A 26971-nucleotide genomic window follows, 5' to 3' on the forward strand; every position below is an offset into this window, starting at 1 on the left:
AGAGGAGATCATGTCCTAACTTATACCAATTTCCATGCCAAATATGTAATTTACTATTAGAACTTCGTGAGCTTTTGTGGACTCTCTGATTTCTGTCATTCCTTTTGACCATGAGCACCTACAAACCTTGAGTACTCCCTTCCCCTTAAGGGTGGGACGCCACACTTACAACTTTAAAGTATGGATGTGGAAAAAGGGGAAATAAAACAATATTGCATCCAGATAGTCAATAAAATAATTAGAGAGAATCTCTTTAACAGCAATTTATTATAATTAAAAGTAACAACAAGTAGTTTTAAATTCTTTTGTCTTAAAAATCTAGTGTAACATACTGCTACAGTTTTATGAAACTTACGGCAAAATTGTATCCCCAAACCACACTGTTGTGCCTGATCCTCACAGACATCAATGGTGTGGCACACAAACAGCACAGAAATGGATCGCTCTATACAGTGATGATCATTAGGCCTCAAGATGCTACAAGTTATTTTGTAAGAGCTATTAAGTATAATTTTTGTTTTCCTCTTTGTTAATATTGCTAGAACAATCAAATATTTCACATAGCTTTTGGTGCCCATGTGATCTTTTAAGAACTGTGTTTTATCCCCACACATCTTCCTGCTGTAGTTTTCCTTTTTTAAATTTTCCCCTCCTAGTCACATGCCTGCCCCACCTCAGGAGACAAAACCACAGCAATGTTTGCAGTCACTCTGCACACAGCATCACATAATTCCTTCACATTCTGAAGCCAGTATTCAGCCTTAACCCTTACCTTCACCCTTACCTTTCACACTACTACCAGAACAACTTGGCAGCACACAGTTCAGGAATACTACATGCTCCTGTTTTAGTCTCCAGCTACTTGGGAGTTCTGGAGCTTAAGTTAAGCTCAAGCTAAGTACCCAAGATAGCTAACTTACAGCTATTCTGATTTGTGGAAAGGAGCAGTGGCCAGACATTGCAGGACAGATGCATCTTCGCATTACACAAAAAGGCCTGAAGGAGTCATAATGCTGTTTATCATCGCCTTGCAGGACAAAAAAAAAGAATATCCACAAGCAAGCACGCATATCGCTGAAAAGAACAGTCCTAATTCTGTCAAGCATTTAATGTGTTGAATTAAAGATTACAATGTTACTCAAGACTCAAAAGTAAGCAGAAGCCTCTGAGTGAAACCCTTCTGGCTATCAAAAATGTACTGAAGAACATGGGGAAACTTCATATAATCTTTCAGATGTGGTTTGTGTATGATTTCAGATACACAGAATCCCCTGTGACATGAACTTCACAATAGCACAAGGAACTGAGAAATTCAAAGAAAACCAATCAGTAAGCAGCTTCATGTGCATCTATATCCACTCTGGATTTAGAGAGTCACGGGAAAATTATAATCATAGGATAAAAGTATGGATGAGGTACTAGATCAACAAAACCCATGAACAAACCCTAATTACTCTACAAGAGCAGTTCACACTCTTCTCTAAGTAGACCTACAACTTAAACTCCAGAAGAAAAAAGGGTGTTAAATTTATTCAATCAAAAAAGATTTTTTGGGTTTTTTTTCAGCTAGATTTCTTGGGAAAGAAAACCCCAAAACAAAAAACAATACTTACAGCAAAACTGTGAAATCCTCTTTTACGTAACATCCTAAATGACTATGTTCCTTTGTAAATGCATTTAACAGCTTTATGAGTATCTCATACTTATTCAATAATACCTTAAAAGAGTTTTAACTGAGGTAGCTGCTAAAACATCATCATACATTAGCAATGCCAACGCAATGGGAAAAGCTCAACCAAGATGCTCAAGAAGAGTTAGTTAGCACTTGTTTCCAAAAAATGTCATTTTCTCTCTAGCTCTCTTCCTCCAACCCTTGCTTCACCTCCTTCTTCTCACCCATCTCTAGCAAACAGCAACAAAGAAAATTTAGCTTTCCAGTTCATTTGTAAAATGTCCTTGGATTTCCAAGACTAAATTTTCAAATGAAGAATTGGTGAATTTAGTTTTAAATTAATGTCATTTAGAACACTGACACTGAAGGACAATCTGTACCCTCAATGACTGACACCTGAGGTTTCAGCTCTATCATCTTCCTGCACATGCCTAAATGCTAGAAGCTGTGAAAAGACACCTGCAAGGGGAAAACACAGACATGGTGAAAAGGTCCCTTTCATTGTAAGTCTCACCTTTATATGTAAACACACAAAGAATCACCTATTAATTCACTGTCTTTCAAGTAATCAGGAAGTTAAATTGCAACTATCTAGCTAAAAAGTACAATGATCTGCCATATCCTGGACCTTTATAGTGGCAATCATTGCTCAAAATGAAAGCATTTTCAAATTACTTGTATATTTATGATAGTCTATGCTCAAATTCAACATTAAAAAAAAAAAAAAAAACCAAAAAACCCACCACTACAAAAAACCCCACAGCTTTAAGGATAATTAATACCCTGGTATTTCTGAAAACACTTTCAATATTTTTTGTGGTCTCCTATCACAGACTATTTTTCAGGATAATTCAGAACCTTTTCTATTGATATCCAAATCAAACAACCAATGAAACAAGAAAACTCCAACTGAAAATCACCCCAATATCTATTTTGTTTAGTACACATATATTGCAGAATGTACATTTGGATAAACATCTACATTGTACACATACAAATACATGTACATGTAGTGTAAACATTCAGTTCTGACTTCTTCTTTTCAACCACTATTTGAAATTTGAGTGTCCTCTACAATTGGCCAAATGTTTTAATGCATCTACAGAAATGTGTAGTTGCATTTCAGACATATTGCATTGACCCAAAGCAGCACAAAGCCTCTGCTTCTAAGACACATACTTATCAAATAAAAAAGTCTGAAGAGAAAAACCATGCTCTCACTTAAAAAAATAGAGAATAACAAGTGTGATGTGCATAATACTGGTTTCTCAATGTAGAGTAGATACTGTGTGTATATTCCCAAATATAAAAATAAAATTATACAAATTGCATGCAACTGTACATAGTGCAGTTCAAGCAATACCAAGGTATTATCCTTATTTTTCTGAAGCATGTGGATAACAGCAAACTGCAGGGTGATAACTGTAATGCAGTCCTTGGGTTTCTTCTTTCACAGAGACAAACAAAGCTAATTTTATTTCAAAAATTTCTAGCCCACAACAGGAAGATATCAAACAATTTAGCCATGATAACTGTACTGTGAATAATTTCTGAATTTTCTTACACAACTAGATTATGCAAATGGGCTTATTTTCTGAAGTACTTTGCTAGAACTCCTTTTTCACAAACCATGACACACCAAAAAAAGTGTTTCCTGCTTTCATTACACAGTTGCTCATCAGGTGGAAGTAGATGGAGGTGGTTTATTACAACATTTGAAAACTAACCTCATTCTTATGAAGCATATGTAATGCACAACTTAAAGATTCCAGTTAAGCATCACCATATATTAACTCTTTGTGTTTGTATAACATAACCAGCTAAGAAATTGTTACTACTGAAATCATACACAGGCACCTTGCTATATCATACTTATGTTATAGTTTTCTTTTTAAAACACTCCACAATTGACTGCTTTTAGGTCACTTTTGTCCATTTCATCTATTTAGACGCTGTGTTACCACTTCTCTGTACATGATAGAGATATATATTAACAGAAGAAAAATGACAAAGAAATCATCCAAGAAACCCAGAATTCCAAACAGAGCTTCAGGAAGAAAATCCAGAGGTGAAGCCAGGTACAGCAAGGCTCCAATCAAGCAGAGGAATATTCTGATGCGAAACATCCAGAAGAGGCCCCCTACAGAAAACATCTCCCTGAAAGCATGTCGCAATAAAGTGGGGAGATCCATAATTCTTTCCATAATCTATAAAGAAAGAACCCAAAAATTAGTATTGTGCTTTAGCAACTCACCCATACTAAACTTAAGTTTCTACTACTACATTACATGTTAGAATCTGTTAGTTTATAGAAGTTAAAACAAAATCCAGTAAGAGTTAATGAGTTTAGTTTTACTGGGTAGAAAGTCAGATTTAGAATATATATGTTTTCAAGAAACAGTCAAACTGTGTTATTCTACAATGAAAAGCATACACTTAATATACATCACTAGAAAATACACTGGCATCTATCATGAAGGAATAGCAATGAATACTAGAGGAAAACAAATTACTGGGAAAGTGAAAAACAGCAAACAGGGTGACTGGAGTGAAATATTGATCAGAATGCAAGACAAACAAGGATTGCAAGAAAAAAACCTATCAGGTAAAGTAAAATAGGTTACAGTTTTTCAGAAATACAATACCCCCTCTCCTGGTATATAACCAGTGATTCACATAGGGTTTCCAAAGGATGGATGAAGCTTCAAAGTACACTAAAAAATCGTTAAATGAATCCATTCCTGGCTCCTTTCCATTTTGCTACTATGATTCTGCCAGCTCAGCAAGAGACTGCTCAATAGAAAATACTTAAGTTTTTTGTTGTGACAAGTAGGGAAAGGTGAACTTTAAAACTTTTTTTATACTGGTTCCCTTCTATGGTACACAATTTCTACATAGAGCCATTAAACTCCATTAAAATGAGTTATTACCATAGCTAAAAACATTTTTGAGAAAGAAATTTTGTATGTGGTAACACTGTGTATAAATCAAAGACAATTTATCTTGTCCAGTTAGGGCTCTAGTGCAGATTTGTGGCATGACCTCAGACAGGTAACTAGGGACTAGACACAGCTTGCAGAGAGGTCTAATGGAGCCTGAAAGGTAGTTTCAATCCCTTCTGGACCAACTCCATACATTTTGTGGTTTAGAAAAACATCCCTCCCTCTTCTGTCTCTTTGTACTGTACACTTTTCTTGCTAATGCCTTCTTGCTATATCCAAATCCCATTACAAATGAAGACAAGCAGGGAGGTTACTGGTATGCATGTGTGTGCATTTCATCTTGTGAAACAGGACACACACACACAGGAGATGGGCTCACAAGGCTGATTTTTTAACATTTGTAGAACTTTGACTACCCTTCTTAGCTATTTACAGAAAAAAAATCCTGTTTTTCTTCACTCAGAGAGGAGAATAAAGACTGTAGTATAATCTAGGGGGAAAATTTAAAAAATCAAGACAGCATATAGCTTCTGAGGAGAAAGGCACAGAGTACAACTTCATATTCTTCAAATCAATGTAAGAGATAAATTAAGTGAATATTCTTCCTTGCAGGTCATGTATTTCATTACGTATTTTTACTGACTAATTACTGATCCTTTCAAAATAATGACTGATATCCAAAAACCAACTTAACACATGAACACTTGAGAAAACTCAAGGCTTATTAGATTCTCACTCACAAAAAGGCAAGTTTTCACACATTTTCATAAATGACAAATAAATAATTTTGAGCTCTTGGGTTTGACCTAACCATTTCTACATGAATTTGCTAAAGAAAAGTTGCCTAGGCCCTAAGCATCAGGAAGAGAAAATTGACATCCCAGGGAAATAAGAAAAGAAGGGGGGGAAACAAAATGACAAAAAAAATTGCTCTCAAACTCTTCTGACATCACTGACTTCCACCTAAATTTACTCAAAACGTACCGATCTGGGCTGTCCTGAGAATCTTCGATTGTAATCATTAACATCTTGAAACACTTGGGCTGCACCCTGCTGATCTTCACCGAAGAGCGGTAAGAACAGTGTTACCTAGGCACAGCAGGGAGATTATGTTACATATGCCACCGTAAAACAGTAATCTTCAGTTAACTACATAGAAAAAACTTTGGTTTAGTTGAATAGTTACTAGGAGAATAAAACTGAAAATTACTAGTATGGATACTGCTATTAAATTTTAACTAATTAATTGCTTACTGTGCCTTACAGAATATTAATTTTTAAAGAGGTTGTTAAAAAAAGCGCAAAATAACCTTCTTTTAAGAGAGGCCTATATGTTTTTTTTCCAAACACTGAAATGCTTTATGTTTCATAAGTGGGACAAATGATTTGGAGAACAAAGTTAATTTACCAAATTAATCTAATTTTGTTTCCTGAATTGAAAATCAAATAAAGCAATCAATGAGGCCTTTCTTTTTCTATATTTAGAACTGCCTTGCATGACAACCAACATGCAGCAAAGCTCATAGTTTTGTATATTGATCTTCATACCAAGACGAATTAACAGAAAAAGATTTTAACCTTGAGCTCTTTTGTAAGGATGGAGAATTTTGCTCTTGTCTTTGGTTAATTTTCACGCAAACATAGAGAATGAAGATATATGTGAATATGACCTTAAGTATGTTATCTTTCTGCATAGAAGTTGCTCAAAACTTGAGACTTCTTTATGGAAGCAATGTACAGGTATAAAATGCAGCTATCATAGGAAACAGGGAAGGCATAGCACTTGAAATTACCACAGTCTTCAGAAGATTCCCCTATACCTGGCAACTAAATGTAACTCTGTGTGGCAGCCACATGTAGAAACTAGAGCATGAGCAGATCTACATTCAGCTTCTGGTCCTGCCACAAACCTCTTGTATGACTCATTTTCATGTATACATCTTTCCCTTCCCCATTTATAAACCAGGGTGAAAATGAATACATAACCATGCAAACAGTGCCACCTAATATACCTGTTACTCAGAGGAAGGTAAATGAAAATACAAATAAGGAAATTCATTAAATAAGCCACTTATTTTCCCCTTTTCCACCTTCCCCACCTTTATTATTTGTGTCTTTTTCCTCACTGGCTACACTCTAAACCTCCTCATTCTTCCTCCAGTCATATCTGTTTTTCTTTCCTTCAACTGTCTTCTTACAGTCATTTGTCCTGCTGATACACACAATCAAAGCAGGATATAATGGAGGGGCAAGGGCAAGGGCATTACATAATTCATTAGAAGTTACTAACTCTGTAGTTTGTGCACTCTTAAAATAAAGATGTACTTTTGTTAAAACACACTATCAGACTCAGAGATCCTAAGCCTTAATGAGTTGCAGGAACATATTTCAAACTGACAATATAAGTAAGTTGTGTAGGAAGTAAGTTAATGCTTGCTCTACAAAGATGAAATTATTAACACATACAAGTTAAAAATAGGGTCTAAATAAGAAATTGACATAGATAGGGCTTTTGGTAGGGACAGAGGGAAGGGAGAGGGTACTCCTCAAGAACCAGTAGTGTGCTGCTACTGGCAGTCTACTACAACAGCCGGGCCTTTCAGATGTAAGTTCTGGTAAAAGAAGTTAAATACCATCCTGAACAAAAAGCATGAAAGAATCATAGTTTTCTGCTTCCATATACTCTTTACAGAAACACAGCTATCAGTGCAGTTCACTCACATTTGAGATGCAGGAACAATCTGAATTTTTTGAGCTATTTGTCAAAGCCAGAAGTTTGGAAACTTCCACTATTCCTGTCTCACATATCCCTCTATACTCTTTCTTTCTCAGACTTTTTTATTTGCCAGCCTCCCTATTGCAGCTCACATATAAGTGTCTTTGACAAGCTATCCTAGACAGCCAAATTGACAGGTCCATGATGACTTAAAATATTACCGTCTGTCTGCAGATTGGACAGCGGATGGCACCCAGCCATGAGCCATATCTCCAGTAGGCAATAATGCAGGAACCTGGTGAAGGTAAGGTATACACATTTAAACTCCTCAGATGAAACATGCATTGCCTGAAATAATATGTTACATGCCTTCAAGGGAAACAACAGGAAGTGTATATAAGCACTTAGGTTAAATCTGCATTTTCTGTACAGTGTTCACTGAAGATACCAAGAACTAACATGTTCAAATTCAACATTATTAATGAGAAAAATCCTGAATAGTTTCAACAGAATCAGTAATTTTAAGGCATTATTTCCTGAAAACACAACAAATTTTTAATCATTAAGTGAGGAAGAAATAATTAAATTTTTTACCAGTTTAAAATTTAGAAGGCACAAAAATGTCAAGAGATGTAAAATTTATCCTAAAAGCTTGGCTTTATCATCGTCAGTTAAACAGATGAAGAAAAATATAAAAATGTGAGTATTTTATCTGCCTTCCAAACTTGCTTGTTTTTCCCTTTTAACAACTAGGCATGGTATACACTATATACTTCATTAAACTAGATGAAGGTAGTGAAATAATCCTACTGAGAACCTGAAGGAGAGGAAGTAAAATGCTACATAGGGTGTTTGTATATAAACATAGCCTCAAAAAACCACAAAACCAAACATTTTTATCAACTGTTCACTTACTCATAATTCTGCAGGATTTCCAAGAAAAAAATACTCTGTGAAATAAAGAATATTTTATTCTTTCTAAACCAGTTTTATTTTTAAATGGTACATTTCCAGTTTTTCTTCAACCTCTTCAGTATTTTTACTAAACTGGAAAAAAAATTATACTCTTTGACATTTTAAAATTAACCAGTTTCAGTCCCGATAGCATAGAACACAACGTAGCACACTCTTAAAGTGATTGCTTTTTCATAAATATATTTTCTCAACTATTTATAAAAAAGTATTTCTTTTGCAGACACAATGATAAACAGTTAAAAGCAAACAAAGCTTTGAATTAGGATGACTGGGCTAGTGCCAAAAGTCTGTATTTCTGTTCTAGTTTCATCTTTGGAACTAGGAACATTTCTTGCTTACCACAGAAGAGATGTCCACAGTTCGTTTCTATAGGAAATGTAGCCTGTTGCAAACAGACTGGGCACGACATGTCTGTATAGAAGCGATGCCGATCACCAGCAGAAGCATCCTGCTGGAACAGCAGAAAAATGCAAAGTGTTAGAGATACTATTTTATTACTGAGTTCTAAAATATAATAACAAATTGGTATTCATTCACTATAAGTCAAACTTACAAAATCAGAACTATGTGAAATGAGAAATGTATTTAAATGTAAAAATCAAACATACTGTTGAGTGTTGGGTGTACTTCCATTTTACTTTTAGAATTTTTTCCCATGAGTTGCTAGGAAACTAACTACTGGGTACTTATGCAAAACAAAAGAAGTGGCCAAGGTCGGGAGAGGAGTGTTGCATCAGGCTACATTTCTTTTTTTTTTCTCTGGGAGTTCCTCTCTGACAGGAGAGATACCGCAAGTTTTGGGCGCAGGTAAAGGATGGGGCTGGGCGCAGCTGCTCTCTCTCTCTGGGCTTCGAAGGACGGTAGAATCTGCGGCTTGGGGAACGGAATTCACCACAACCCAGTCGGGAGCTGCCCTTCTTCTGCTCCTGGGCCCGGCACCCCCTGCACTACCGGACGTCCCGCAATTCCAGTTATTGTCGTGGAGTTTCTGATACTGGGATTTCTGTTCATTCCTGCCGTTCCAGTTTGGTGCTCCTCAGTGTCCAGCAGAGGCACCGCGACCGACTGCCCCAAGAGAGTTCATAAGCACAGCCTCTCCTCCATCCCTCTCCGTCTCACACAAAAGCCAGGGGAAAGTGCCTTTGGCTGAGGAGGCTGTCACTGAGTTCCTAGTTCGGTTTTGTTGTTAACGTCATAGTTGTTTGTTTGCCTTATTACACATACTAGTAAAGAGCTGTTCCTATCCTGATATCTTTGCCTGAGAGACCCTTAATTTCAAAGTTATAATAATTTGGAGGGAGGGGGTTTACATTCTGCATTCCAAGGGAGGCTCCTGCCTTCCCGAGCAGACACCTGTCTTTTCAAACCAAGACACATACTTAAATTGATTCAATAAGCAAATTCTTGTGATAGGACTATTATTTCCCCTTCATCTGTTAAATAAGAGTGTGCTTTAAGCCACTTAAAGACCACAAAGAAAGAATCTCCTTGGTCCTTCACACAGGTTAGACACACTGGAGCATGAATAACAAACTCAGATCTATATTGTTACTTCATTATCCTGAGTAGCTCTGTCAAGAGCCAGGTAACTGAACTGTGTTGCTTACATTTGCCACACTTAGTGTTCCCAAGCCCAAACACACGTACCAGTTTGTGTATGTCACTGTCATGAAACAGTTTTCCTCCCCATTTTGCCATATTTGTCTTCCACATATATATGCACTCTTGCTATTTCAAGAAGTATCATGACGAAAGACTGTTCTCAATACTCTCCAAAAGTATGGCCTAGACTCTGCCTGTCCAAACTGGATGCAGTCATAGAATCATTGAACAGTCTGAGCTGGAAGGGCCTTTAAAGATCACTAAGTTCCAACTGTGCCGCCATAGGTAGGGACACCTTCCACTAAACCAGGCTGCTCAGAGCACCCATCCAACCCTGCCTTGAGCATTTCCAGGGATGAGGCATCTATAACTTCTCTGGGCAGCCTGTTCCAGTGCCTCACAACAAAGAATTTCTTCCTTACATCCCATCTCAACCTAGCTTCTTTCAGTTTAAAATGACTACTCTCTGTCCTGTGACTAAATGTTTTGCTAAAAAGTTCCTGTCACTCTGTTGCCTGGCTCTTGTTGCTGTGCCATTGTTCTGCTACACACTGTTTATCAGTCTAAACATCTAATCCCTGCCCTGTCTCAGCAAACTCCAGATTTCCTTTCCTTTACCCTTAAATTCCCAGGAACATTCCAGGAAGCACACAGCATAATCTAACATACTCCACCTTGTGGCAAAAATTTCTTTGTAAAAAGAACCAGCCAAAATTTAGTTTTAATTACTTAAATGTATCCATTTTTGAAAGGTTACATTATCTCAGTACTTGATGGATTTCAAGGATGCCTCTGTACAGTAAGTAGGTTCCCACAACTTTCAAGATTATCTTTTTCCAGAACCTCAGAGAAGCCTACAGTACCCTACATCAGAAAGCCGACCCTACCCTACATGTTGAATGATGCCAACACTTAGTACAGCACCTGATCAGTTTGAAGCTGTTGACGAAGAGCTCGCACTAGCTCTTGATTTTCTGGATGTATGTTCTGATGTTCATTCCTGTGAAAGGAAATACAAGTAATAAAAACCCCCGTGATCCAAAAATGAAAAATAACTTACTGAAACAAAGATGAAACTTGAACACAGGGCAAAATATCATTCTTTCCTGCTATAAAGGATTTTAAAGGAAGTACACAAGTAATTAAGGAAACAGAAATTTATTCTGGATCCTAAAGTTACTTTGGACTCTTAAAGCTGTACAGCAGCAAGATTTTCCAGAGACTTCATAATCAATCATTAGATCAAGTTAAAACTAGATTTTAATCTGAGAAAAAATTAAGCCATGAACCTACAGAAAATGAAATGGCTTGAAAGCTTTTTCATTAAACATGCAGATATATTTTTCATTTTTGTCTCCACTGCTAGTTTCTTATTTGTTGGTCTACTCATAAATTACTAGTTTTTCACTCACTGCCTAAGTCATAGAGTTGAAACCTCCTAATTACTTCAATTTTATCTGCTACATTACATTTGCATAAGAAAGGGTAGACAAACTTACATTTAGAATACTGAATTTATGTAACTATCAGCAGACTGGATATAAAAAGAAACCACTCTTTCAAAATCACTCTTTTTTTAAAAAAGGAAGATTCTATAGGCAAGCAAACTACAGGTTAGATACACCAAGAAGAATCATTGGGAAGGGACACACTGTAGAAAGAAGGATGGATATATTATAAATTTGAAATTCAAAAGCACACTGGGACAGAATTGAAATTAAAAATTGAGTTACAATAAATATGAGTCAACAACATATTAAAAATGTGAATTTTTATGCCTAATTCATATAGATTTCAATGATGATACATTCTGCTCAGCACTCTTGAGGTCTCAGCTGGATTCTGTTCTCCATTTTGGGCTAAATGCATAGAAACATATAGAGAAGTTGGAGGAAGTTCAGATAATAATAAGAACTATTGCCCACATTTTTTAAACATTAGAGAAAGACTTAAGTAATGTCAGTTTATATAGAAGACTGCTCATGGAGTGAAAAGATGACAGGATAAATCTTTCATTCTATAAATATGAGCAATTATTTCCCACAGTTATCTAAGGCTTGTGGAAACACATTTCTACCTACATACAGTGTACAAAATCAGACAAGATTACCTCAGGCTATTTTGATCCATCCCTGACTAAAGGTTAAATCATAAAACAGGTTGCAATGCTTCCAGGGATATTGAGGTAAGCCGATCCTCTGTCAGAGATGAGGGCTGGACTGGCTGAACTTTTAGGACATTTTCTGGTTGCAGTTATATAATTTCCTCAATAGCTCTAGAAGTTTCTGCAATATTTTCCTTCAGTTAATATTGACAATCATGATATGGCATTACCGCTATGTTTGACATTTTGTATGCTTCATTATTTCTTCAAAGATAAATAGTCAAGTCTCATATTTTTCATGCTAATATTTACATGGCTATCTGTAAAAAGAAAATGTATTTAATATGAATGTGGGTTACATATGAAAGTTATATGATGGAAAGCCTATATTAAAACCCTTCTTATGCACCCTTGGTCTCCACGAATCAGATTTTGTGGACGTGTCTGTCATACATGTTACATGTACAGAAGTATTTTTCTGTTTAGATGCTAAAAATTGAAGATGTATCACATCTTCAGTTTTCCAGAATGTTTGATATATACTGAAGTTCAGTTTGATTTGCACAAGCAGAAGGTGTGAATTGTAAGACAGTTTATTCTGATTTCTACATTAATAACTAATTGCAAATTTGCTACTGAAAAGTGTTCATTTATATGACCTTACCCTGGTATGGGTACTATGCCGAAATCATGACAGCATTTGCAGAGCTGCAGAGGTACACTACGTACTGTCACTTATAAGATGGTAGTGAGGTAGGTGAAAAACCATGCAATGCTCAGGAAGAGACGGGCAGAGCTCAAGACATCAAATTCATAACTCCTGTCATGCAATTAGTGTGAGAACAAAACTGAAATAAATGAAAACCAATATCGTGCCATGCAATTAAAGGCATTATCAAGCACAAGCCAGGAAGAAATAAAGTTAGATGCAAAGGCCTTTTATTTCCCCATTTCTGACTGCTAGCACATCAAAACTCGAGGAAAAAGGTCCCATGATGTGGAAAGATTGCATTATGTACCATAGAGGCCCCCGCCAAACTACTATTATTAGAAGGAAGAAGACTGCCTTCTCATTGCAGTCTCACACAATGAAAGACAGGGACAGTAATTAAGGGGACTGGTGCATCACTCTGCAGTGATGGACACTTAATTTCCAAGGACTTCTGCTGAAAATAGTGACTGCATCTTATACTGAAATTATATGATGGATAGAAAATGAGATTATAAGTATCTAAACCTGTAGTCCCATAAACATGGAACAGGTAAATCATCTAGGATAAATCTCTCATAGGGAATTAAAGGGTCAGGCTTCCTTTAATCTGCTGAATACAGTGAATTTTCACAATCTCATTTGTAATGTGACAACCTACTCACCAGTTTAAAAGAGGATGGAAAAAATCTGGCTTAATTTTATCAGAATTTCTAACTCAAAAGCATACAGGCTTCACAAAAGTATTATATAGTGTCTGAACTACACATCTCCAGCTTGTTAGGTATCTTAATTATGGCTTGTAAGTTTCTCCGCCAGAAGCATGAATGAAGCCTTGATGTGATGCTTCATTGAGTTATTCCAACTGGAAACAAATACAAGTATATCCCTTAACAGTTCTCTCCACATTCTGCTTCTGCCTCTAAAATCTACTGCAACACATACTCCTTGCTCCCCATTTCCCTTTTTATTCAGCTCCTGCAACTATTCATTACCATAAACTTTCTTTCCTGTATACTTACCCATGACCCATTCCTATCCAACTTAAGTATTTCAGCTCTGTTGATACAGAAGCACAAAAGGCAAAGGAAAAAACTGTGGTAATGAACACCATACAAGGAACACAAAGACCACTGTACTATCTAAGGTACCTAAAGAAGAAAAAGAAAATACTCTTTTTCTCCCTCACTCCCCCGTCAGTGTTAAATAAGTTAAAAGTACTATAATTTTTGTACTGCACAGATTTTCTAGCATACTGTGCAGATTTTGATGGCAACAATACAAAGGAGATAGATGCAGAGTGCTGCTGAACACAGACAATTTGAAAAAATACCAGAAAGCAGAGCAGGGAGCTAAGAGGATACTGGTAAGAATTTCAGTCGTCAGTCATAGAATCACAGTCACAGAATATGCTGAGTTGGCAGGGACCCATCAGGATCATTCAGTTCAACTCCTGGCCCTACACAGACATCTCAAGACACATACACCTGAGCGTATTGCCCAAACACATCTTCAACTCTGTCAGGCTGGTGCTGTGACTTCCTCAAGGAGCCTGTTTCAATGCTCAACCATCTTCTGGTGAAAAGCTTTTTTCTGATATCTAACCTAAATCTCCTCTGACTCAGTTTCACGTGTTTCCTCGAGTCCTGTCACTGGTCACAAATCATACAATGCAGACCTCCAAAGTCTGGAAGCTTTGTGTTTTCAGTTTGTTTTCCCCTCCAGAAAACAAACCATCAAGGTATGGATTCCAAGGATTTACAGTCAAACTTTTTACCTACCTCATTACACTGCAGAGGCAGTCAATAACTAGCCCTATCTTCCTCCCTAAGCAACTCTTCATTATTGACGCATCAGTTCCCTGAACTTAATTCTGACTGAACTCCTGCTACTCTTGCCAACAGCTGACCCTTGTTCCACTCACTTTTTAAAAAAATACTTCTTACTTGCCTTTCTAGAGTTCAAAAATAAAGTGTTAACTTTCAAACTAAACCCTTAAAATTCAAGTCACAACTGCCAAAAATATCAATATGAGAGGTAGAGAAATCATAACAGAGCAGATGAAAAACAGGTATTCTTAAAGCAATCTGAGTAACTGAAACAGCTTCAGGAAAAAAAGGCAAGGTGAAGTGAATGCATTTCTTCAGATTCCTTTGTGATCACCCCATCATGAACAGCAGCACTGCCTTGCAGTCCAACCAGATTTTTCCACCTATAGCTTATTTTGTAGCTTGCTCTCGAGTAACTCTCCCACAGCAATATTTCTCATGTGGACATATCCTCTTCACTAAGTTCTGTGACGCCACTGTGCAACTAAAATTGAGTTCAATTCATTTTGAAAACTGTTAATGTGTTCAGAAGTTTACACACAACCATAAAATAAAACAAAAATAAAGTAATAAAATGAGATAAAATGAGATAAAATGAGATAAAATGAGATAAAATGAGATAAAATGAGATAAAATGAGATAAAATAAAACGAGATAAAATGAGATAAAATGAGATAAAATAAAATAAAATAGCCAATCTGAAGCTCAGATTCATTTTCCCAAAACACATAGGCTAAGATATTTGTTAGGATGCAAAGAAAAAGTCTGAAATGAAAATAAGCTCTGATGATTTGATCGTTACAGTTATTGAATGCTGAACTTAACATTTTCCTATATGGAATATATATGGAAGTCTACTGTTTTACAGCATACTAATTAAAAAAAAAAAAAAAAAGCAGTCAATTTCTTTGGATTTGGGTTGTTGTTTGTTTTCTTGGAAAGCGACTGCAGCTAAAACATACATTGGAGGAACATACCCAGTTTTAATTTCAGAGTCATTGACAAATATGTACTTTGTAACTAAGTACAACACAGCAGCCATATATATATATAGACTGTGAATTTAACCATTTTCAGTCTTAAGGAATGATGAACACTACCCAGTTTGATTATCTGAAGATAAGGAAGAGTTAAACTACACTTTTGAGTCTAGCTTTGCCAAACCATTAGTCAAACAGAGTAAGCAACCAAACAATCACTTTGTTACTGTCACGAATTCACATGTTTTTAGGTATCAGTGCACAAAGTTGTTAGAGGATTTATTAAAAAATATTAATTCCTGTCAACACATTCTCACCTTAAAAGCGTAAATACCAGAGCAGCAATGAAAGTGAAACTGAGCACAACGGCCACCAGTACCTGGTCACTTACTCCTTCTATAACTGAATCATTATCTAGCTTCAAACTCTGAACTTCTGCTTGATGACTGGCCATCACAGCTCTAAAATGCAAAAAGAAATATATATATATATATATACACACATATATTACAACATATGTGTACAGACATTTTAAACACAAATACAAACGATATGTAAACAGAATAGTCACTGTTGGGAGAAAAGAATGATACAAAAAGAAGGAATGTATCCATTTTTACCAAACACTGAGCATGCTGTAGACATCTTATTCAGAAGCTAACAAATCTTAAATGACTGTGATATCATGTAAAGATTAAAAAAAAAAAAAAAAAGTCAGATAATTTACCTGGAAATCTTCATAAATTAAATTGCATGGGAATAGGTCATTACTGAACTGGCCATAGTCTAAGCACAGTTTACTGAAAAAAAGTTTAATGACTCTGCATTATCAAGAATTTTAGCTATTACACACCACATCATTCCTGGTAGGCTAAGCCAACACAGGAACTTAACTTTCACCACTAATACAAATGAAGAAACAAGGACATTTTGGTTTTAGTGTTAAGCGCTCATTTGGACACATAGGAATCACCCAATACATTTTAAACTTCATTTGCATTTTCTGTGCATTACCAATTTTTAGCTGGAAACATGGAGAAAACTTGAAAGAAAAATAGTATTATCAGGCTTCATTAGATAGACTCACTTGTTTTATATTTGTTTCACATTTTTAGTTATCAGTGACTAAGATTAAGCCATCAATAACTCTTAACCTACAGCACTAACCTACAGTTAGAGACATCCAAAATAAAATAGTTTCCAACCCGCTGCTGAATCACTGCTGTTGCAATCAGGAAGTGAAATGAACTATGGCTGTGAATATTATGAAATCAGAAGGGTGAAGCTAACTCTGTCAAAAGACATGGAAAGTCTCACTGAAGCTCTCTCCATACACAATTGAAGTGTTTTCCATGAAGCTGACATAAAATCCCAGTACTGATTTCTGAAGGCAGGTAAGACTGGTACCTTTTCTCTGTTTCCTTGTCCAGCTTGCAAGCTTTCATCAGTGTTTCACTGCACTTCACAGCTCATATGTAATTTTTAATTTAAACCGTGCTGTCTAGCAAATATCACCAAACACCTTCGGAATTAGTTGCAAAACTGAAATGGAGTACAAGTCATCAGGATTTTAGTGAATACCTGTAATGACTACCCTGGCAAGATTTCAGCATGTCAGTCTATTGCTAATAAAAAAGCATCATGTTTTCCCTAAGACAGCTACTCTCACCCTCCACATTTTTTCCAGCAGTGCAGCTTTTTTCAAGCTTCCTTACATTTATCGGAGCTGCCTTCTGCAGCAGCAATAGAAGAGAAGGTGATACAATCTAAGAGTATTGTTAAAAAGTGGCATAATTAAGTACCATAAGAGCAGGGCAAACTTATGGAGAACAAGGGAAGACTTCATTAATTGTTGTCATATTTTGGGGCTTTCACTGTGAAAACTAAAATGGAATAATGAAGCATATATGAAGTGAAACAATAAACTAAGTTAGCCTAAGTGTGCCAATCTGAACTGAGACTATTACTTCTGTAACTATAGTCAATTTTTTGCTAATTACAGCTTTCAACAAGCAAATGTGTCACAATATTTGGAAAGAGTAACTTCTTTCAAAGGTGGAACACCCATGACTCATAAACAGGCATGTTTAAAGTAGGTAAGTCTTTACACATGTTTCATATATACTAATGAATGAGAGACCAGATCTTTGTGGAAAGGTCTTGCATAGGAACATGCACCTACACAAGGAGTTTGAGCATTTCTCCACATATCTAGTTACCCAATTACATGCCTATAGCTAAAACCATGATGTGAAATTTTTTTGAGTGGTGGTTCCCTGGTGCTGGGGATATGGACTGGCAGGTGTGCTGTGATGCCTTCCTACCTCAACATTACCTGCCTGTATACTTATTTCTTTGCATATCCAGTCCAGAAGAAGCTTCTCTTTCTTAAACTGCATCATTCTGAGACAGCTATTTTCCACAACTGCACATGCTGATTGATATCTTCAATTCCTATCTTTTTCCTCCTTAAGTATCATTATCAGCCAACTAATTTTTACTCTGTCCCACTGATTTTTCTGGGTTGACCACTCAGAAAAAAACCAGGAGTAAATGCCAAGGAACTGGTATAATTCTTCCATTGTTCCACATCAGTTCTGTTAGAATATACCATCATGCCAATGAAAACTATATCCCAGTAAGTATTACACAGGGTTTTGGGGTTTTTTTTCAGAAATATCTGTTTTGTCAGAGACATACAGATGATTTACCCGTACCACTGGAAGGTGAGTGTTTCTTACACTAACACCTGAACTTCCTCTGTCACTGCCTGCTTGGTGAGCTTTGAAAACAACACATGAATTATCAATATCACACCAATTTAAATCAGTTTCCTTGAACAGACTTCAAGACATCTACTCCAGTTCTTCCCTCTCTGTATGTTCCTTGCAACAACACTCTAAATTCTTATCTGCCTACCATTAATAACACTCATTGCATCTGCTTGCCTTCATTTCTGCTCACCCACCTTTCTTGAAATACCAAACGAAGGCACCAAAGTTAGCATCTGAATATGAAAACAAAATACACAGATCCTCATCTTCTCTTCCTGCTTGCCTATAATGCCAGTTACTTATACCTTCTGCCCTTTGTTTTGAAAGACATATGACTTTCCCAATAATCTTTTTGACGAAAGTATAGTGCCCAACAGTCTTTCTCTCTGCAAAACACCCTGAGATACTTTGTCTTTGCTTATGTATAAATACTGCAAAGATTATATTGGGGGGTGGGGAGTGGAATCTCTGCCTCAGTCTCATTCCCAGCTGCTTCCATCACTGAATTCTAGAGAAGACAAACTAACAATGCTTAATGCTCATGTTGCTCATATTTTAATTTACTTGCTGTTTCTGGACAGCCAACAAGTGCTGTGTATATTTTTCTTATTGATGCCAGCACTTTTTCTGAATAAGAACACTGCGCAGGAGAGCAGGAGACAAGACTTGTGTAGACTAGGTACTACAAAACAGAAGGGTATCACTTCAAAAGAACCAATACATACTTTCTCTGAATTCATGCTTCAGTAGACAGTAATCTCCTCCTCCTTCTCTTCTTATCTCTGAGACAGCATGTTAAAAAAAGCAATGTCTACAAGGAGAATGTTAAAATACACTAATAGAAAAAATGTCTGACTGAAGGAGGCAGGTATTTTCTGATTTCAAGGCTATCTTGAATGTTTTCAAACAAAATACCCAGAACTGGAGGATTGCAGTTCCTGTTCCTTCAAGTGCAACAAAACTGCCAAAGAGTGATCTGCAGTGGTTTGAAGGTATGATAGGCTAGATAACTAAATATAGCCTCTAAGAAATCTCCCCTCACAGTGCATGTGTTTAGCAAGTTGCTCTTATAGCTGGTGCAACTAAGAAGCAAGCTATAGATTTAACTCTTAAATAATGTAATGAAGACACAGTCTTCAGACATAGCCAGCCTTCATAAAGACCAAGTGTGTGTCAGCGAAGACTTCCAGAACCTCACTTTATCACATATACCTAACCACTCCTAAAATACGTCACTGTTAATAATTTGATGCAATTCAAGAGCAAGTTAGTGTAGTTCAAACAAAATTCCATCCATTGACACATTACATTTGTCTGATTATGAAAAAATGGCAGCATTTCATCAACCTTTTCCTCAAATAATTGTTTTCAGACAAGAGCATCACAGGATTTTCAGACATTCAATTACTTTAAAGTTTTTATTTTTTTCTTTTCTGTAGGTTTTATGTTACCTTGTTTCTTTTTATAATTGCAAAAAAGGTTTGAATTTTTTTATTGCTCTGTTTCTATTCTTTAATACAATAAATTAATTCATGTCTACACTAGCTCTGAGAATAGTACCAACTGTATAAGATTGCTTCAGGGAAAAAAGGCAGTAATTTAAAATAGCTTCAATTCTGATAAATTATTTCTGGTTATACTTAAGACTTTTTCTCTTTTTAGCCATTTCACAAGGATGGCTTACTTAAATGCAAACATAACTCCACCCTGTGTTTCAATGAGAGGATGAAAACCAAGCAACATTTAATAATACTCACAATTAAAACTGGAACTTATCCAATTAACTTCAGAATGTTAGAAATATCAATTGCAAACTTTTGAAAACTGACAAAAATGCTGGACCTTTTTCCTACATTATAAACAACAACACCAAAGCCAAATCTTAAATTCCAGTTTTATTTCATCTTATCTTCAGACTAGTGGCACTTGATTCAAGTAAAACAACACAGGAAATGCAAAAAAGACAAGGAGTTACTCCTCCATTCCATGTGGGCTAGCTAAGTTACAGCTTGACATTGCATCCCAGTAGACTGGGATCAGGTATATCTGTGTGAGGGTTCTTGATGGCTAGAGAGTGTAAACAACCTCAGAGCAAATTGCCCACAAAAGGTTTTGCAATAGAAAGGAATGTAATTTACTGTTTGTAAAATCATACAGTTTTATTTGTAAATCTGTCAGTAATTAATCATCTGTACAGAAAATCACTTTGTGAATTATCAGTTTTTCTCAGAGTGATCACTGACAGAGAGTAACACTATTATTTTTTACATTTCAAATAAGAATCTACAAACCTTTTAAGAGTTATATTTTTTCCTTCTGTGGTTATGTATGAACAATGCATGAGATTTAAGCAAAAAAAAAGTAGAACTATAATGAGCAATACTGCAAGTGCTTTTTTTTTTGGAAATTCATACAGATCACATTGAAGTGTAAGGGAATGAAGACACACACTAGTGTGGATGTACTATTTCTTAATTTTTCAGATCTGAAAAGTATTACTAGGTCTTTCATTGTTCAACATAAAGCACAGTGACAACAATATCCTATGCCATGATACATAGAAGCGAAAATCAAACCAGTCTTTACCACGATGTGTTAAACAGCTGTCAGCTATCCAGAATTTTCCCCATAGTTTTCTGAAGTACTTCAACTCATCTGAGTTTACCAGGGAATATACATACTATCAAAATCACGGAAAATTTTAGGACCCACTACCAAAGGAACATGCAAGCACAGTGAAAAAGAAATAAAAGGCTCTCTTTATGTCTGAGAAGTAAACAGTGAGGTAAAACACAAGGAATACTGATGTGAGGTACAAGTTATTAACCTTGCAAGCATGGTACAATTTCTTCAACATCTGAAAGGTAATTTGGATAACAATGCATCCCTTATGGGATGGGCTGGGAATGAACCAGATGAGAAAAATGGAATTTTGAGTTTTCATTTATTTCAGTTTTATTTTGAGTGCTTGATGCAGTATTGGCAGCCACCAGCAGTTCTTGAAAAAAATTATAATGCTAAGACAGTGATGGTGAGCCAGCGTGCAAGGCAGAACCTGCAATTCCTTTTGCCAGTTGACTTTTGTTAGCAAAAGCAATGTCCCTGCCCTTTGAAAAAGCTGCTTGATTTATAGAGGTTTTGTATTTTTCAGGACAAGCTAATTCATCTCCAACTAGTCAAATAACACAGGTTACTGCTGCTTAAGAAAAAAAGGTGTTAACTCCTCAAAATTTTCTCCCATGCAAGAGAAAAAAATGGTTTCATTTGTATCAAAAAGTTTCTATCAAGATTGACCTATTTTAGATAACATAGACCAATTTTTAAGAAATTAAGCATACTAAAACAGAGCATATTTATTCTGTAATCCACCCTGTGAAGATATATTAGCTTGCATTGAAATATCTATATGCATAAATTTAGCAATTTAATTTAAGAGAAAAACAGGCAAAAATTTCCTAAAATTCCATATAAGACTAATTCTTACATGTAGGGCAAAAATTGAGACCGGTCTCATCAGAAGCTATCTAATTACTTCCTGCTTCAGGGTAGTAGCAAGTCATGGCCCTTCTTTCTGTGGTTGACAATGGGACTTGGTGAGTGGATTTGACTCAGTAAACTGGATCCTACAGTTACTTATGCTCTCTTTATTTCAGAGTCCAAAGATATGCCCAGACTGCATTCAGAAACAATTAAAAACAGTAGGCATGAACTACACACGATGAACAGTGGAAGTGTTGAAGACTCTATGAGTTTACTAACCTAAATCCTAAATCAGTTAAATCCTGAAGTGATACATTTTATCCAGGTTCCTTAGTGTACTAAAGTTTGACTTTGAAGAAGCAGTGTAGGCAAATATAACATTATAAAACAGAAATAATGGAAATTATTGATGTTGTACTTAGAAAAAGTGTTTCTGAGGAACCAGGATTTATTAGCTTTTCATTTTTGTAAGCAGAGTCTTACTTGAATAAAGCACCACACAATAATGTCTAGTACTAAGTATCTGCCTATATTATAAAATTCAGTAGGAAAGAATCCAAAGGTCACATTTACTAATATTTTTTTTTTAATTGAATATAGCAACATATAAATTGATGAGATATATTCTCTGACAAGGTTGCTAAAACTGACTTGGGATTATCCCACGAGAATTTTGTGCAGTCTGCTAATGCATCATTATTATGGGTTTGTATCACCTTTGGGTTTACAAGTCAGTTCAGCTGGTACAAGAAACACAGCCAAACTCAGCTGTATAATATTCAGTTTATATGCTCACCATGAGCCACCTTTGCTTTCAGGACTGTGCTGACTACATTTTGGTCTATGCAAACTGTTTGCAAAAGAGAATGGAAAAGGCCTGAACAGTCTTCCCAAGAGGGAGGAGAGGGCAATTTCAGCAGGCAAATAATGATTTTGTTGAGTATATCTTACAAACTGACCAACGGAAGCACTTGCCTGATAAAGCAGGTTTCTGCAAGGTCTGAGGTCAGCCGACTCTGAGGCACATTTTTTCCTAAAGAGGAAAAAAAAAAAAAAAAAAAAAAAAAAAAAAAAAAAAAAAAAAAAAAAAAAAAAGAAGAAATAAAGTAGATACTCTACTTTTGCTGATGGAATCATGCTTTACAAGTTAAAAGTAATGCAGTTGCAAACAACAGGTGCAAGGCTGTGAGGGAAAATAATCCAAAATTAATATACCATTCTACTGGGAAAACAAAACATCTCCAATAATTTGTCTCCTGAGCCCAAAACCATGTGGATGGCTTGAAGGAAAAAGACAAATTCAATGGCCTGTTTAGCATTACTATTCTGAATATCTGCCTGGGAAATGTATGCCTTGCGTAAAACAATTCCCAACAAAGTCTTTCACCAGTTCATAAGGCAAAAACATACTGAAACATACAGAGTTCTAAACAAACCAGAGGGTGGAACTGAATTCATATGCAGATAGGAGCAAGAGAAAAAGCCTGCTAATGCTTTCAACTTGTCTACCTGACTTTCCTGAACAGACAGGAAGAAAAAGAAAATACTGTCACTTTGTTATAATAATGTTTACTGGAATATGGTAATACTTCAGCTAAGTATGAGTAAGCTTCAGATCTCTCTTAGGAAAAGTGCCCAAGAATTCCTTACTGTAGAAAGTTCTACTTCCATATGCAGCCTCATATCTAAAATAGATAGCAAGGCAAAAAAGCATTACTGTATTTGTTTGCATCAACAAAATACAAGCTACACCTCATGGCAACAGGCAAAGCAGAGTGGGAAGTGAGATACAGAGGAAGATATGACAGAAAACTTTAAACAATGCAATGTAGCTGTGAAAGCATTATTTGTCAAAAGTAACGACCAGGTTGCTTAAAGCACACATTAAAATTGGGAATGATAAATTAGCAGTTGTGCAGTTTTCTAAGACTTTAAATTCATTACAAAGCTGGAAGCTACCTTTAAATGAAGACAGATTATACAGCAGATTATACTATGAGATCAGTGAGAAAGTACTTTTCTGGGAAAACTTGAAATTTTCATAGCTTCTACAATACTCGTCAGTTAAAAAAGAAGCTGACATGAAGGGAGCACTCAGATTTTGTCCACACTACTAATTTATTAAATGGAAACACTCCGAGAAAACAGGGAAAATAGTGACAGTCTCTGCATCTTTGACCCTTCTTGTTTATACAGCCCTCCACTGGTATCAGTGCCCTGTGGCTGCTACTCCACGTTGTTGCATGTCAGGCCCGTTGTTAACTGATAGGGAACTGCAGAACTTATCATGAAGCCACACACTCTCATTGCAAACTTCAAATAGTACAAAATCCAACACAGTACTGAGAAAGAGTTACTTGAATTCCTCAGGGGACCCACTTGCAGAATGGTGGAGAGCTCTTCTGGCTAGGGCACAGCAAAGGATGCAGGGGCACCCTGGCTACAGACAGACTCTCTGTCTTTGAGATAAAAAAATTAATTGAATCACCTGAAGAATCACACAGAACCAACTAGATTGGACAAGACCACTGAGATTAATTCCAATCAGACTGAACACCACCTTGTCAACCACACCATGATACCATGGTCAAGTGTCATGTCCAATCTTTCCCTGAACATCTTTTGGGATGGTGACTCCACCACCTCCATGGGCAGCCCATTACAATACCTAATCACACTCCTTCCTAGTCACCACTTACAGCTAGTGCTAAGCAAGTAACTTACAGAATTGTAGAATGTTAAGAGATTGGAAAGAGCCTTAAAGATCATCCAGTCCCAACATCCCTATGCCATGGACAGGGACACCTCTCACTAGAACAGGTTGCTTAAGACTTATCCAAACTGGTTTTGAACAGTGCCAGTGCTGGGGCATCCACAACTTCCTTGGACAACTTGTTCCAGCATCTCAACGTCCGTGACGGTAAAAAACTCCTTCCTGCTATCTAGCCTAAACTGCCCTTCTTTAAGTTTGAACCCATTACTCCGTGTCACTACCGTTCCTAACAAAAAGTCTCTCTCTAGCTTCCCTACAGACCCCTTTCAGATACTGGTAGATTGCCTGGTCATTAAATTTACTACGGCAGAGCTTTGTTGAAAGGAAGCTAACGTAATTGTCTTCTCCAAAAACAGAGGAGAACGTCGTCAAGGCTGCTCCATACACAAGCCAAGCCACTCTAGATACTAAGACTAATATACTAAGATAGTAATATGTCTGCGGGTGCAGGGTAATTTCCCACTCCAAAAGAAAGAAAACCTTGTAGGAGCTGCTCCTTTCACTAACAGAAGAACGTCTGCGGGTGAAAGGTCATTTTCTACCCCAAAAAGAAAGAAAAACCTTGTAGGGGCCGCTCCACCCAGAAGCCAAGCCACATTACACATCAACATTGATAACGCCTGTGGTACACCATCCTCACAAACCCACGTTCCCAGCCTTGCCGGACACTCACTTAACCAGCTCCTCCGCGCAAAGACACACACACGGAGCCGGGGGAAGGGCTGCAGATCCCCCCCACCCGAGGGCCCGGCGGCATACGAGGTGCATCGACGGACACGCAACGCAGGTCTTCGCGTCCCCCTCACTCTCCCCAGCGCCCCTCGGGCCGGCTGTCAGGGGCGGACAGCCCAGTCCGGTCTGCCCCGCCCGCCCCCCGCGGTACCTCAGTCGCCGCTCGCCGACGGCCCGGCGGCCCCGCCCCGTTCCCCCGGCGGCGCCGGGTCGCGCCGCGTCCCCCTCCCGGCCCCGCCCCGCGGCCGCCGGGCGCAGGCGCGCGCGGCCGGTCCGTCAGGGCGCGGTGACGTGTCGGCGCCACCGCCCGGCCCGGGACGGGGCGGGACCGGCGGTACCGACCCGGCCGCGGCCCCGCAGCCCCGACATGTTCAACGTGGAGAGCCTGGAGCGCGCCGAGCTCGGCGAGAGCCTGCTCACCTGGGTGAGTGCGCGCTGCCCGCCCGCACCGAGCTGGGCCGCAGCTCTGGGCCACGGCGCGCTGGCGCCTCCCGCCCCGCCGTGGCTCCGCTCCGGCGATAGAGGCCCCGCGGCCCGCACCGCGCCCGGGCCGAGGTCGGCGGAGCCTCGGTGGCCCGGCCTTGTTTGGTTTATGTCTTATCTTGGTGTTCCGGGGGTGCCCGGGCAGGGCGGTGCTCCACCTCGGCGCTGCCCCTGCAGCGGGGGAACAAAGGGCCGGGGGGCCGGCACGGGAGCGCCCCCAGGTGCGCCCCCAGGTGCGCCCGGGATGAGCGGGCGAGCTGCAGGCCGTGGCTCTGCTCCTTGTCCCTGCCGTGCCGTCGGTGTGTCAGTACCCCCGTTGTTCTCGCCTGCCCGTCGCTCTCTTAGAAGCAAGGCCGCCTTTCTGACCAGAAACTTGCATTTCCGTACGCTTGTTTTTCTCTGCTTTTAAGCAGTGCTTGAGTCTCGAGAGACAGAATTCACCGATGAGGTCAAGTATGAACTTGAGAGGTGATATATTTGTTCCTGGAGGTGTTCAAGGCCAGGTTGGATGGGGCTCTGAGCAGCCTGATGTAGCTGAAAGTGTCCCTGGTCGTGGCAGGGCGTTGGAACTAGATGATTTTCAATGTTCTTTTCCAGGCCAAACCATTCTATGATTCTGCAGTCTTATGATAAAAATTACTTTATGCCATTTTAATGTTTGCAGTTTTTTCCAAAAGAGAGTTACACTCTCACTCAAATAGCAGCCAAAACGTAGTGGACATTAAACCTGGTTTTGCAGCTGCCTGCCGTCTGGGCAGTGACTGTAACACAGACATGGAATTGGTATTTCTGTAGTAGCTGAGTTATTGGTCAGTTGTTTCAAACCACTGGATTTTGGTTTAGGACTGGTTTGGGTTTTTTCCCCCCTCTATACACAAAATTGCCGAGTAAATGCTTAGAATATGAAACTCTGCAATACAGCTGATTGTTGAATAGAAACAGAAAATTTCAGACAATTTTTCTGTGAGAAGCCAGAGCTGACTGAAACTCTGATGGTGATCAATAAGTTCCTGGGGAGTAACAGGTTAGATTTCTCAAGGAATGTCAAAAAGGATGAGCCAGGGAAATGAACGTATTGTTACAGGTGATCAAATTACCTGGAAGGTATAGAAGGCAACAATTTTGGGGAAGAGATTTTGGGGAATTAGGTATGGAATAAGTCACCCAGCTTCTCTTTCCTTCAGATTCCTGCCCACTTTT

At 38.0% G+C, this 26971-nt stretch overlaps 2 protein-coding genes across 10 annotated transcripts in view; one reads left to right on the top strand and one right to left on the bottom strand.

Annotated features, from left to right (window-relative positions):
- Positions 1–248: 248 nt before the first annotated feature.
- Positions 249–25785, bottom strand: RNF170 (ring finger protein 170). 6 transcript variants are annotated; one of them, XM_040090279.2, is made up of 8 exons: positions 25709–25785; positions 22759–22816; positions 15847–15990; positions 10832–10907; positions 8645–8756; positions 7552–7625; positions 5599–5703; positions 249–3879 (listed from the first exon to the last, which is right to left on the bottom strand). In XM_040090279.2, exons 3-8 carry the CDS (start codon positions 15981–15983, stop codon positions 3610–3612), a joined length of 774 nt encoding a protein of 257 aa, XP_039946213.1. In that variant the 5' UTR covers positions 15984–15990; positions 22759–22816; positions 25709–25785; the 3' UTR covers positions 249–3609. The 6 variants fall into 6 exon arrangements, with proteins under 6 accessions (XP_039946213.1, XP_039946208.1, XP_039946207.1 ...); XM_040090274.1 differs by lacking the exon at positions 25709–25785 and adding an exon at positions 25440–25496 and having other exon boundaries at positions 8645–8753; XM_040090273.1 differs by lacking the exon at positions 25709–25785 and adding an exon at positions 25440–25496.
- Positions 25580–26971, top strand: part of HOOK3 (hook microtubule tethering protein 3) — an 86153-nt gene continuing 84761 nt past the window's right edge. For all 4 annotated transcript variants that reach the window (XM_040090267.2, XM_040090270.2, XM_040090268.1 and 1 more), the window contains exon 1: positions 25580–25712. In XM_040090267.2, coding sequence (XP_039946201.1) covers positions 25656–25712 — 57 coding nt within the window. In that variant the 5' untranslated portion in view covers positions 25580–25655. The remainder of the gene's footprint in view (positions 25713–26971) is intronic.

This window comes from Hirundo rustica, chromosome Z, assembly GCF_015227805.2.
Source record: "Hirundo rustica isolate bHirRus1 chromosome Z, bHirRus1.pri.v3, whole genome shotgun sequence".
NCBI classification, from domain to species: domain Eukaryota; kingdom Metazoa; phylum Chordata; class Aves; order Passeriformes; family Hirundinidae; genus Hirundo; species Hirundo rustica.